The 14816-nt window shown below is 44.4% G+C and overlaps 1 protein-coding gene across 1 annotated transcript in view; it reads right to left on the bottom strand.

The window, feature by feature from the left end:
* Positions 1 to 14816, bottom strand: part of ALK (ALK receptor tyrosine kinase) — a 383537-nt gene that overhangs the window by 66095 nt on the left and 302626 nt on the right. The window contains exons 8-10 of the mRNA XM_054397449.1: positions 13536 to 13667; positions 13037 to 13137; positions 849 to 1018 (exon numbers count right to left, since the gene is read on the bottom strand). Of these exons, the coding sequence (XP_054253424.1) occupies positions 849 to 1018; positions 13037 to 13137; positions 13536 to 13667 (403 nt within the window). The remainder of the gene's footprint in view (positions 1 to 848; positions 1019 to 13036; positions 13138 to 13535; positions 13668 to 14816) is intronic.

Here is a 14816-nt window from a genome sequence, read left to right on the forward strand (position 1 = left end):
CACATTACCACCTGGCCTGATCAGCCCAGGGATGTGTAATGATGTGTGAACTGGGCAGAAGCCCACCCCTGTGCAGAGCCCTGCAAGCACACAGGAAGACTACCTGGAGGCAACACCTGGAAGACAATAGGACTAGGGTGAGAGGCCAAGGGGGGAGCTGCAAAAAAAGAACTGAATAAAAGCCCTGAGCTATACCAGCTTATGGGGGAACACCACCATGGCTCAGCCTGGCAGAAGCAACCCAGGATGTCTCATCACCACCACCACCAAAGGACCACGCCGTGCCCTCTGTAAGAGAGAACAACTCCACTGAAAACAGCACATGCTGGAAACATCACTGGACTCGTCAGCACGTTGGGACAACAGAAGTCGAAAAGCAGTTGGACTTTGAGATCTTTCTCTCTCTCCCCCACTCTTCCAAAGTGAAGAAGTGACTCAGCAGCACTCTTCCTCGGACCTCCTCCAGCCAAAGACATTATTGGGAAAAGCATTATCGGGAGGTGATAATAAAATTCCTTTTCTGATCTCTCCCTCCCTTACCTCATTTTCCCCTCTCTCTCCCTTTTCTCCTTTCCTCTGTTCTCTTTGATTTATCCTTTAATGCATAGCCTCGCTTTTGATATTTGGCCTCGTTTGTGCCTTAATTTCACACACAGGAACGTTATAAAACAGAACAAGTCTCTCTCCTCCACCAGACCGAGACACACGCTGCTAATAGAAGATACTTCCTGGGGACCAAGTGCTTTGTCTCCATAAGGGAACAACTTCTAGGAATAATGCTTTTCACTGCCAGGTACCTAGTGATCATGACTGATCATCATGAAGGAGAACGATAAGGAAACTCATACCTATCCAGTACCTCTGGGAGAGGTAAGGTCATCCACTGCCATATTCCCAAACCTTCGCTGTTTTCTGAATGCCAGAACATTCGGCTCTGTTCCTTTCCTGTCTTGTTCTCCACCAGCACCAGGGAGATATTTCCCAGCAAGACACCACGGATGAGCCATGACATTCGTAGCTAGAAGAAAGAGAACATAGGAGATTAGACATCGCAAACATCATCCAAAGGTTAACAAAATTCCCAACTCTCCTTTCATTTCTTTGTTTTCTGTCAGGAAAAAGTTGATTCTCCCTCTCTCATGCTCCTGTAATCCATTTAGGAAGCTCCACAGATGTGGAAGACTGTAATACTTATCATGATGATGTTTAATATTGGAACTAGTGGCCTTTCTTTTTAGTAAAGTTGAGTCCAAAACATCTCTGCTTTCACATACCTGTCTGTAATTTGAAAGGGATAAGATAATTATCTACCTCTATTATCACAGAATGGTAGAGGTTGAAAGGGACCTCTGGATGTCGTCTAGTCCAACCCCATTACCAGCAGTACAAAGATTAAACTCCCTTAAGATGCTACCTAAGTGATTCAAGTAAAGACTGACAACTTTTCCAGCAATAGACTTTTATATTCTGGCAGTAGCAAATGCAAAAGGAGAATAGCTGCAATAAGCAGGCATCATGAGTAATCACATCCTCATGCTCCAGATATTCTTCTCAAAAATCAGTTTTTCCTTGCCGTTTTCCAGATTTCTACAGACTTAGCAATTAAATTTCAGTAGTAATTACATTTATTATTAATTAAATATCTCAGAGAACTACTTTTCTAACATTTTTGGTACGTTTAACATAAGTGAGTCCATTTCTATGCATTTATCCTCAAGTAGTGTTTTCACTTTATGACTTTCAATCTCTCATTTTATAACTTCTAATCCCTCATTTTATAACTTTCTACCCCTCACTGTATGAAAAGAAAACCAGTCCCTTTTACAACATGCTAGTGGCAGAATCCACATTGCATGAAGATAATCTAAATTTCTCGGGAAGAAGAAGAAATAGCTCTTTGTTGATGAAGAGCATTAACAACAAGACAGCAACACCAGAGAGATGTGGACCTGCTGGAACAGGCCCAGAGGAGGACCACCAAGATGATCAGAGGGCTGGAGCATCTTTTCCTATGAAGACTGTGGTGGGTTGAAAATTCACCCCCAATGCTCTCTGTAAATGGGCATTTTACACAGGAATAACTGATAGCATTACATTCTTGCTGGTTTTGACAGCACAGAACATTAATCTCCATTTCTAGCAATAGATAGATTCTGCTTGCTTTTCCATTCTCATAGTGGAAGTATTCAACCTCTAGCAGAGAACAAAAATCTTCTTACTGATTGTCCACAGGTGAAACACCTTTAGGACCCTAATGCCAACTCTGCTGTAATATACTATTTGAAATTGAAATCCAGGCAAATTGGAGCAACTTCACTGTGCCATTTTGACAGTTCAAAATTTGAGATATGTAAAATCCTGAAGCTCCTACTATGCAGGAGCTTTCAGACTTCTGTCTCTTCTGGAGCCCTGCCAGACCTTAAGAGGCAACATCTACATGATCAGTAGTGAGAAAAGAGCAAGCCTTTGAGAGCTATTAGCGTAACACTAGAGCAAAAGCTGAAGCAATTGCTGAATTGGAATGGATGCTTTTCCACACATGTCAGCTGTTGAAAGGAAAGAAGCAGTTGGCATTAGATGTGGGAGATCAGTTTGTTGGCAGAGTGCGATACACGGACTGTAATGAACTGGCTCTGAGTGAATCGATTGGCACCGTGTCCAAATGGGCATTTTTGGCTGTGATCGCCACGGTTTCCGAGCTTCACAGCGGGGCAGTCCGGGTCTTTTCACACCTGCTGAAGTGAACCAGAGCAGATGATGAGCTGGATACCATAGCAAGGACTTCCGAATGGGGCTGGCATTCACTCTACAGAATACGCCACCGATGATGGCAGATGGTACCACATACGCGATGTGTCCTGTAAGTAGTGTAGTGGCACATTTGGAAACATCTGAATCAGGGCTGTTGGTGGCATACCCCTAACATTAGGCATCAAACATTTCCCTCTGTGTTAAAGCAGTAGCAAAATATTCAGAAGCTAAAAACATTGCTGAGAAATTAATTAAGCATTGCAGGTAGAAATTGGCTCAATGGCACCTTGCTTTCTGGCTTTAGAACCCACCCTGGCTGGTGATTAGCTGTTCATATGCAAACCCACTGACTCAGTAAATGAAATGTTCTAAATTGATTTGAGAAAAATAAAAGAGAGAGAGAGGAAGAGAGGGAGAGAGCCCATGGTAAACACATAGCATATTGAGGCAAAACTTGGGTCAGACAGCCACATGCGCTGTACTGCAAACACCAGCTGGAAAGATGCCTCCTGAAAGTCCCCTTAGCCTCTGGGTCTGTGGCATTTCCAAACTGACAAATAGGAGACTCGATTTATCCAAGGATGAAGACAAAACCCAATCCATATCAACATCACAGAATTGCCTAGATTGGAAAACACCCTTAGGATGATCAAGTTGAATCATCAGCCTAACACTGACAAGTCCTTGACTAAACCATGTCCCTAAGCACTACATCTTCACAACTCTTAAATACCTCCAGGGATGGGGACTCCACGACCCCCTTGGGCAGCTTGTTCCAAATCCTCATAACCCTATCTTCCTAATATCCAACTTGAGGACATTTCCACTTGTTTTGTCATTTGTTACTTGGTTGAACAGACTGATCCCCACCTCTCTACAACCCCCTTTCAGGTAAGGTGTAGAGAGCAATAAGTTCTCCCCTGAGCCTCCTTTTCTCCAGACTAAACAATGCCAGCCTGGCAGATTTAACAGAAAGGTGAGGAAAAACAGGGAGGGTAGATTTTCTAGCACAAGCTGCATAATTTCAAGATCATCTGAGAACAGAGACTTGCATTTAACTTCCTTATGCACAAAAGAAATAAAATACTGAGAACTTTCTGGGTGAAGTTTGGGCCTTTGAGCTTAAACTGGTGAGCCTACTTTAATGGCCTGAAACATTCCAGTATGAATTAAAGCTTAGAAGCCTGACAGAGGACCGATGACACACTCTCAGAGCAGCATGAATAAAACATTTCTCAGTGTTTTGAGAAACTCCAGAGAGCTGCTGTTTCTCTTTTCCTCACTTTCTGAGTGGCAATGACCTTGACTATTTACATTATGGTCCCACCTCACACAAAAAGCCACTTCTCTATCCTTAGCACAAGGAACCAAAGAAAGAGGAAAAGGTAAGTGCACTTCAAACAGGGCTTTGGGGTAAGGTATTTTAAAGACTACAGAGAACAGCCTAGAGGCATCCTGCTCCCAAGGAACTCCAACAGTTGGATCCTCCTGGGGGCTACCTTGCTACCCACATCCAACTCAAACCATAGGCTTATATCTTCCGATCTCAACACCACAGGCTTATATCTTGTGAGACAGCACTTAGTTCTTATGCCCCCAATTATTACCCCCTACCTATATTTGCTCAAAGAAATTGAGCAAATTTCCATGACCAGGAACTGCAGATTCTTGAAATACAGACATTTGGTTGAGTCACCATCCCTAGGTGTGTTTAAAGGTCGTTTAGATGTGGTGCTTAGCGATATGGTTTAGTGGTGAACTTGGTAGAACAGGGTTAATGGTTGGACCTGATGATCTCAGGGTTTTTTTTGCAGCCTGAATGATTCTATGATTCTATTTGTTTTTCTAAGAAACATAACTCCTGTCTTGGGTTTTCTTCACTAGATGCAAACCAGAAATGGTTTTCAGATGTGAATACACTGACCCATGATATTTAAGTGGCCAGCAGATTGAGAGAGGTGATTCTGCCCCTTTACTTTCCTCTGGTGAGACCTCACCTGGAATACTGTGTCCAGCATCAGAGTCCCCAACACAAGAAGGGCATGGACCTGATGGAGAGGGTCCAGAGAAGGGCCATAAAGATGACCAGAGTGCCGAAGCACCTCTCCCCTACAAGGACAGGCTAAGAGATTTGGGGTTGTTTAGCCTGGAGAAGAGAAGGCTCCAGAGAGACCTTAGAGCAGCTTTCCAGTACCTGAAGGGGACTATGGGAGAGTTGGGAGACTTTTTGTAGGGGCCTGTGGTGACACGACAAGGGGTAATGGTTTTGAACTGGAGCAGGGATGTTAGAAGGAAATTCTTTACTATGAGGATGGTGGAACACTGGCACAGGTTGCCCAGGGAGGTGGTGGAGGCCCCATCCTTGGAGACATACACAATTAGGCTTCATGGGGCTCTGAGCAACCTGATCTAGTTGGGAATATCCCTGTGTTGGGCTACATGAGCTTTAAATGTCCCTTACAATCCAGTGCACTCTATAACTCAAAGTCAGGCATTGGAGAATCTTGCAAAACACCTCATCATTGAATAGAAACTGAAGCTGCAAGTTAGAATACGCAGCACTGGACAGTAGCTGAGGACACCTTTGGGAAGTGTCAGCAAGTTTTGCACACGAATATGAACTGCATTTGAGGCATGAAGTTTATCACATTAGCAATAGATGGTGGAGTTTTTTTTTCTCACTAGAAATGAAGAAATGGTTGCACACAACAGCACAAGCAAAGGCATCTATTAAGACTGCTCAGCAATTCAGACTTGGGCCCTTATGAATATGGAAGATGACCAAAAGGTCTTATTTCTGGGTTATGTTTGGCCAGATGAGCAACTGTGGATGATCAGTGTCTCTTATAGTCTGCTGACGCTTCTGCTTTTGCTTAGGACTCAGATGTGCAAAGAAAAACCTCAAGTGAACAACAAATTGCAAATTAACTGATCTGTTCATGTAGCTTTAAAATATCTAGGCAGTCAAGAGAAGCTTGTGTTTTATAGGAACACATCCCCATGTTGTTTATTCTCACACTGTCCCTTACTTATGCTTACTTTTATAAAACTAAGCAGCTAATAAAAGCTCCTTCATTTGAGGAAACAAACACGCATAAATTAAAGAGGACAACAGAAGAGAAAGAAAAAGAAAGTTTGTAATTTTGCTGCCAGAGTACTGTGGAATGAATCACACAGGATGACAGAATGTTAGGGGTTGTAAGGGAACTTGAAAGATCATCCAAGTCCAACCCCCCTGCCAGAGCAGGATCACCTAGGGCAGGTCACACAGGAATGCATCCAGGCAGGTTTGGAATGTCTCCAGAGAAAGAGGCTCCATAACCTCTCTGGGCAGCCTGTTCTAGGGCTCTGGTACCCTCACAGTGAAAAAGTTTTTCCTTATGTTCACATGGAACCTCCTCTGCTCCATCTTGCACTCACTGACCCTGTCACTGGACATGACTGATCAGAGCCTGGCTCTGTCCTCCTCACACTGCCCTGCACATCTTTCTAAACATGAATGAGGTCACTCCTCAGCCTCCTCTAAGCTCAAGAGCCCCAGCTCCCTCAGCCTTTCCTCAGCAGGGAGATGTTCCACTGCCTTCAGCATCTTTGTGGCTCTGCACTGGCCTCTTTCAAGCAGTTCCCTGAGGTCCTTCTTGAACTGAGGGATCCAGAACACAATATTCCAGATAGGGCCTCACCAGGGCAGAGTAGAGGGGCAGGAGAACCTCTCTCAACCTACGAGCCGCAGCCCTTCATTCCACCTGAGGATGCCCCTGGCCTTCTTGACCACAAGGCCACATTGGTGGCTCATGGGCATCCTTCTGACCCCCAGGATCCCCAGATCCCTTTCCGCTTTTCCCAGTCTCTACTTGTCCATGGGGTTGTTCTTTCCCAGATACAAGACTCTACACTTGTCTGGGTCTTCAACAAATTTCAGATATTAGATCCTCCAGACCAATGACACGTGGCCAGAAGCCAGGTGGCAAAGGAAGCAAGAAAAGATAAAGGCAGTGAATAAGTTGTCCAGATTTTAAAAACAAGTCTTTAAAATTAAAAAGAAGAGGATGCTAACAACATTATGCAAAATGAAGCACATGAAAGGCTGTGCAACAGGCATATATATGTTGCATTTTTCATGCTCATAAATGTTGTGAGTCAATGTTATTACTGTGTACACTTCTAAGTTACTTAAAGCTGAAGGGAGAGGAGAGGAGAGAAAAAGAGATCCTCTGCAGGTGTCAGCACAGGGCTCAGAATGCACTCAAGGAGTGATTTATATTCTTGATTTACATGCTTTTAAAAAATAACCCAGAACCCAAAAGCCCAACACTTTTGCATGGAGAACTGAACTAATAAGCATAGAAGATGAAAACATTCTTCTATCTATAAGCCTGGATGCAAAGATAAACTTCAGCTATGCTATTTTACACCAACCTATTATATTTATTTTCTAGAGGGAGTATGTTTACAGTCAGAGAGTAATTTCAGGCTTAAAAGAAGTCTGCATCAGTTTAGCGGCTTTCAGGAAATTGCTAGTTGAAATGTCAAAACAGCATCAGAAAAAGTTTTTCATTATTTCAAACATGGTCAAAAGCACAAAGCTCTTTTACTCTCACAGGAACCTATAGTCTTGTTATTTGGTGGTGTTTTTTTTTTTTCAGCACAACTATAACCTTTAAAATGTTTGACCAAAGATCTAACAGGAAAATGAAATACTCAGGTTCCCAGTCACAATGTAGTGCCTCTTGCAAAGAACCACCTCCTTTTGTGGAGATGTATGCAATAATATTTAAGGCTAATTTCAAGTTCACCACTCAGGCAACACTACCTCTGTGGTCATTGCCCTCCTCCATGATAGCCTGCACCAAAACTGCTTGTGTAGCTTTTACTTCTCAGATATGGCTCTAAGGTCTATCGCAGAATCACGGAATGGTAGGTGTTGGAAATGACCTCTGGAGATCATTGAGTCCAACCCCACTGCCAGAGCAGGTTCACTCAGGGCAGGTTGCACAGGATGGCATCCAGAAGGGCTGTGGATGACCCCAGAGATGGAGACTACTACTTCTCTGGAAGTAGTCCAGTGCTGGTCTGTGTCCTGGTTCAGTGCTCCACCACCCTCAACCTAAAGAAGCTCCTCCTCATGTTTAGATAGAACTTCCTATGTTCGAGTGTGTGTCTGTTGTCACTTGCCCTGTTACTGGGCACCTCTGAGAAAAAGACTGGGGCCCATCCTCCTGACACCCAGCCTTGAAGTATTTATAAGCATTGATAAGATCTCACCTCAGTCATATCCTCTCCAGGCCAGGAAGCTCCAATTCTCTCAGCATTTCCTCATAAGAGAGATGTTCTAGTCCCCTATTCAACCTTTTGCCATACCCTTTTCAAGCAGTCCCCATACTTCTTAAACTTGGGAGCCCGGATCTGGACACAGTCCACCAGATGAGGCCTTGGCAGGGCAGAGTAGAGAGGCTGAGCAAAGCACAGCCTGTCTGATAATCAGTCTCCAGACTGTTCGTGTTTCTGCAGTGACTTTCAAACAGAAGAGCCATTACCCACCACAACATGAAATCTCTCTGGATGGATATAACTGCTGCTGCCCAGGCAGGAACACTCTGTACCAAGCCCTCACAGAACGTAGCAGTCCTAGACCTGGTCTTACATCTTTTAATGATCTAAGTCCAAACTCCTTTGGAAGACAAAGGTATGACTCTTGTCATCTACAGGCACCCCAGCATCCTTTGAAGCCTGAGGATGCAGACAGCAGGGAGCATCTCTGAAAAGCGGAATGAAAAGCAGTTCAAAGCACCTGACTTGTACAGCAACAATGCTGAGACTAAGGGAGATGGTATTGCCTCACTGTCCAGGTATAGGGGGCTAGAACTGAGTCTCCAGCTTCCACATGAAGGCAAGCACTTGCTAGATATCTGCAATGCTCCTGTGCCAGCTCTCTGACATCTTTGCAAAGTGCTGAGAAGTAGGTGGCCATTATATTCTGGAACCTCTGCACACCTAGGGGGTACCAGCTGTGGCAAAGCAGTTTAATTTTGCCATGTGAGTTTCTGGGATTACAGCACTTCTTTGGACTTTAATTGCACTGTGGTTTCCCAGATTTCCAGACAGCAGTCCAGCTACTACTGACATGCATATGGATTTCTTCTTCAAAATGAGGAAATGTCTAACCACCCCACAATCTTCTTTGCCGTGTCAGCCTTGTGCAGGCCAGCTGATTCCCACTCAGAGGAAGGGAAGTGTAAAGAGAAGGGACAAATAATGCTGTGCTTTATTGCTCAAGCTCTAGCAACTCTGCCTTTCAATCAGGCCATTGTTTGGATTAATTCTTCTCCCTGTATGCAGGAGTGTATGCTCAATTGCACATGCTTTCTCTTCAGTGAACTTTTACATGTGGCTTGAAAGATTTTTACTCTTGATTACTGTGACTGACTGATTCCTGAAGCGTTTTCTGAGCTTCTTGCTGCATCTCCCCTTTCTGGCTACTTCAGGGCAATGGAGCATCTCCTCCTGGACTACTCATACCACTTCCTGCAGTCCCCCAGGATTTAGCAGAAGTGCCACAGTCTCCCTCTTCCATATAAATCGGGTTTTAAACACACAGTTAATGGGATCAGTAGGCAAAGAATTCTCCTGAATGTGCAACATGAAAAAGATCACAAAGCCTGGCTGCACTGCAAACAAGAGAGAGTCTTTGAAGCCAGGGTACCGTAGCTAAGGTTTAATAAAACAACAAAAAGAAAGGAAAAACCAACTGAACCACGAACAAAGGGCAGCATGACAAACTAAGGGCTCTGACTTGCCAAAAGCACTGAAGAACAAAGAAAATGAAAATATAAAGCCCCTCAAAACAAACAGGAGCAAACTCAATAGAATACTGTACACAAACTACAAGACACACTAAGGCAAACCTGAAACTTGCGTGGGAAAGTACAGGCTGTGTTTATTATGGTATCTCCTGCCTGCATTTTTACCCTCTTCTGATCTTTTGATGCATGTGGGGCAGTACAGAGTAGCTCAGGCCAATTTTTGGGTTTCTGACTTAATGAGGAGCCTCCTGCAGGGCATGGGAAACACTGGGGGAACACAGCCTGCAAGCAGCCCAGCATGACTGACCTCAAGTTGGAGGGAGCACAAAGATGGAGAGTCATGCTTGTCCTGCACATGGCAACAATGTGCATGCCAAAGATCATTCAGGCTCTGGAGTCTCCAAATGCTGCTGTCAGCACTGCTGCAAACAGCTGCCCAGAACCTCAGGAGGTGTTTCCACCAAGCCACTGCACAAGTTTCCAGGGTGTTAGCAGTCATTTTCTCTAAGTCATCTCTCTTGCCAGTCTATCACGGTGGAAGATTAAACAGCCAGGCTGAGGGAGAAAAAACAAGCCTAAAGCCTTAGCAAAGTCTTTGTGGCTGGCACCCACTGTGGACTGCTTGACTGTTTCCTTATCAACATTGAGGCCTGGCTGTATGGACATTCTGTTCAAAAAACCAGAATCCTCCACAGCCTGGTAAACTGCACCGCAGGTAATGCTCCTCCTGCTGAGGCTGAAATTATTAATTCCTATGAACACCTCAGGCTAAAAGCAGGGTGTCAGCATTTGCCATGTCTAACATGACCAGATAAAAGCCAGTTAAGGGACAAGGGGAAAAAATAGTAGTTTCAGTAAACAGCAGGTCTAGGAGTACCCTAGAGCTTTCACATAGCAGAGAGAGAAGAGAGGGATGTCAAGATCAGCAAATATGGGATGTCTGCTGGCCTCCTTGCTGCTCTCAGGGCTTGAGGCATACGCCCTTTGCTAAAGGCTTGTTCACAGAACAGGGGGTAAGCTCCACTCACCCAGGAGAGGTGGGTGACCTGAATAGGCAGGGCAGGATGCTCAGTCTCCCTTGCAGGAGTTCAGCTCAGCTGGGCATGTTGATACTGGGGTAGACATAGCTTACAAGGAGGAGGAAAGGTGTTAAATGACAAGCTTTAGGAGAGTGTCCATCATTAATATATATTGGTGCAGGATGTGAATCTGAGCCAAATCTCTCTGGGGTATTGGAACCAGCTGTCAGAACAAGCCACTATGTAAGTGAGCACGCACGGAGAGCAAGCAATCTAAAGGATCATGTGAGCTGCATCAAGTACAAGTGGGAAGGCAGGTTTATGGCTTGCTCTGACTGTGGAAGAATAAATGGGTCTAATCTGCACACGCTTGCTGAGATCCCTTTGCCACATGAATCATGAGTGACTTTTGTCAGCAGGATTTCAGTTGCCAGAGAATCTGTCCCGGTTGTGACATGCCAGGTGGAGCTGTCAGCACTGACAGGTAGAAGAAAACTCATCTTTTAGTGCCTGAACTTGAGCCAGTTCAATTGGGAAGTGATTGAGGGTGAATAAATACAGGACAGCATTATGTTATATTTACACATCCTCTTTTCTGACTATAATTTCACTATAAGGAAGTTTGTTGGCACCTATTGGAGGAAATAAGTGTGTACGGGGGGGAATATCTCCTTTCTCTTCTTGTGTTGTGCTGAAAAGCAGAATTAAATTATTCTGCTCACAGACAGATTATTCCAGTAAAATAGAATTCGAAGCCACCAGGGGCTCATTGAGAGGAGAAGCTTTTACACTATCTGAAAAGGCAAGAGACAAAACACTTGCCAAACTCCTTCACTCTTTATTAGCGACAGCTGCAATGCTGGATGTGTCCGGATGCCTCTGAAGCGCCAAGGGGAGTGGCGGAGGTGGGACGGCCCATGAGCAGATGACATACATGGCAGCTTCTCCCCTGACAGCAGGTTTAATTATTGCCACTGTTGTATGCACAAGTTAAAAAATACACAGATACTGGGAATCATTCACTCTGATTCCTGTGTCAGGTGGATCATGAAAAACATCTCTCTCTTGCTGGTCCATGGCAGAACAAGGTCTTAAAATATTCAGAATTTTATCTACACCTTTGTTACAGGAGGGAAGAAAAGTAAGGTAGGATGTACTTCCTAAAGAAGGAGGGCATGCAGTGATAGGATGAGAGGGAATGCACTGAAGCTTGAGGAGGGTAGATTTAGACTGGAGATTAGAAGAAATTCTTTGTAGTGATAGAACAGCTTGCCCAGGGAAGTTGTGGATGCCCCCTCCCTGGAGCCGTTAAGGCCAGGTTGGATGAGGTCTTGAGCAACCTGGTCTAGTGGGAGGTGTCCCTGCCCATGGCAGAGAGGTTGGAACTGGATGATCTTTATGGTCCCTTCAAACCCAAACCATTCTGTGAATCTATGAATGTACCAAAGAGAGCAAAACTGATGTCCTTTGCTATATGAACTGAGACATCCAAGGAAGTGAACTGAACCAACCCAAACTTTAAGTCAAACCATCTTCTATGTGCTTTGATTCCAGAGGACTTTCTAATACATCCCTTTTCCCTCGCTGCATTTTAAGATCACTGGAATAGGGAGAATCTGATTCTTTTGTCTGTTCAATGCTCAACCAACAAACTGTGCTTTGTTAGGATTAATTTTCCCAGATTCCTCTGCTCCAGGTTCCAGAAGTTTATGTGACATTTCAGGGTGACCATTCATGATGTGAAATGCTCTTAGTCACTAGCCATGCTTCAAAGTCATAAGTTATACATAAATCTTACATTCAAAAAGATGCAAGCAGGTCATCTTGCCGGATGCTGCAGCTTAAGGGTTAAGTATAACTGACTCAGAAATGACAACCAAGTGCAGTAGCCTGGTAAGCTTTGATATTCTTGCTTAAGTTGATGTTTTATGAATGTCAACAGCTTTTCTGCTTGAGTATGGACCTGGTCTCTTCAACACTCCTATGAACAATTTGGGGCTGAAGTGCAGCATGACACAAGACCTGCCAGCTCAAATCCCAGCTATGCTAGAGAAAGCATGCACTGCATTTTCTGAGCAGCTCAGGGGCAGTCCTGAAGCCTGTTCTTTCCTGCATCTTGCAAATGCAATGTTTGCTCATGCAGTAAGCTTCTTCCTCTTGGTGTTTAAGTCACACTGGCTGCCCTGCCCTTACAGCATATATACCCAATTAAGAGGATTGCAATACATCATTTGAGGCCATACAGATATCAGGCTTTTCAGAGCACTTTTTTGTGGCATTTCAAGAAGATAACACTATCTTACCCCTGCACACAGGGGCATTAAATAAGTACATTTTATAGATAAGCCATAAGAGAAAGCAGTTGCTGTGTTACTGGCCTAGTGCCTATGCTTGGAAACCACAGTCAGGCAGACACAAAAAAGCTCTGCAAATTGCAGAAGAAAAGAAAACATTACAACTTGCCTCACAGGGGGAGTTCCTCAAAGGAGCTGGAAATGCAGTACTGGTCATGACAGTGTTTGCTGCTGCTGGTGCTTTGCTGGTGTTAAGCAGGAGCGCGCAACCTGGATAAAAGAGCAGGAAGAAGGTCAAATGGCAGCACTCACCTTCTGCCTTCAGGGTTTGTAGAACCTCCCCAGAACCTATGTTAGGTGGCTCCTACTACAGGAGAATGCCAGAGCGCAGAGGTGTTTTCCCAATTTATTAGGAATGCAGCCTGATCTACCCAGCAAACATCTTCAGGAAACACATTTGAACAGGATGCCTGCCTTCCCCTTACAGCTATCTTCTGTTGCTCCCTGACTTGGTTTTTTTCTCCTGAGTAACTAGTGATAGAACAAGGGGAAATGGCCTCAAGCTGTACCAGGGGAGATTTAGGCTGGACATTAGGAAAAAAAATTCACTGAAAAGATTGTCAGACTCTTCCGTTCTTTCTCAGCGCTTACTATAAGTTCTTACTCACCTTCTACTGAAGGAAAACGGTTGTGCTCCGGGCTGCCAATCCGCCATGGGGAAGGATGGGACACAGAGGAGCCCTGCATCCAGCCACAGTTGCCTTCTTCAAATGAACAGTAAAAGCCAGAGGGAAGCCTTTCTGCAAGAGGAAAAAAGCACACACACGACAACTCAGGTGAGTGGAAGGAGACTCTGGGGCACACAAAGAAGCTGCAGTGACTATTCTAACCCAGTTATCCCAGGATATGTGGGCACATCCACAGCTACTCAGTCCTTTGGTGAGGAGTCATGCACATGCTTGACCATGGGGAGGGTGGTGGCAAGGGAAACAACACCCAGACTGTGACTGACTCCTCACAGACACTTAGATAAACCCAAGAGAGAGGACACATCTCCTAAACAGGGAGTGAAAATCATGTTACAGCAATAATCATATTACACTGGTAGTGATTTACCTCCTAAATAGGGTAGTGAAATACTGGAACATGTTGCCCAAAAGGTGTGGTGGAGACCCTATCCACAAAGACATTCAAAGTCAAACTCAATGGGGCCATGAGCAACCTGATCTAGTTAGAGATGTACCTGTTCACTGCATGGGGGTTGGACAAGATGACTTTTGAGGGTCCCTTCCAACCCCATGCATTCTGTGATTCCATGATTCTAAATAGCTGGCTTCCACAGTTCTCCATGTTTGTACCCACTCAAGGTTACATCTTTGAGATGGTTTTCCTAAGCACTACTTCTGCAGCCCCACAGAAGGAAATCTTGGAAAAGGACAAGTTTCTGACATGATTCCTTTTCCTTATAGTCTATGTCCCTAGTAAGCTCAGCTCAGCAACATGACCTCCTCTCACTGATGCAGCCTCAGGTAAAGCACTGAATCCTTTTGTGCCTCAATTCTTGCACTTGAGTCTGCTGGGTGAAATGAATGGATGAAAAAAAGGATGGTTTATTTTAAGCCATATTTTCAGGCTTTGACACCCACCCAGTCTGTCAGTGGCTTAGAATTTCAGGCAAGTTTCCAGCTCCAAACAATAAAGATCTGCTAATATTTTTTTTTTGCCTTTAAATTAACCAGTTTTAAAATAATAGTCATCCTATTCAAAGCAGAAAGTTAACTCCATGCCTCCCATCTCCTTCTCTACCTACATTGTAAGTCCTTACAAAGAGTATAAAGTACTACTCCTTTTGCCCTGAGACGTGAACATCGTTTGCTTGGCCATGATTCAGCCATTTCCTTCAAAACACATGAAATACTTTCCCCCCATCATCCTCAATACACCTTCAC

The sequence above is a fragment of the Indicator indicator genome, chromosome 2 (genome assembly GCF_027791375.1).
Source record: "Indicator indicator isolate 239-I01 chromosome 2, UM_Iind_1.1, whole genome shotgun sequence".
Lineage (NCBI taxonomy): Eukaryota > Metazoa > Chordata > Aves > Piciformes > Indicatoridae > Indicator > Indicator indicator.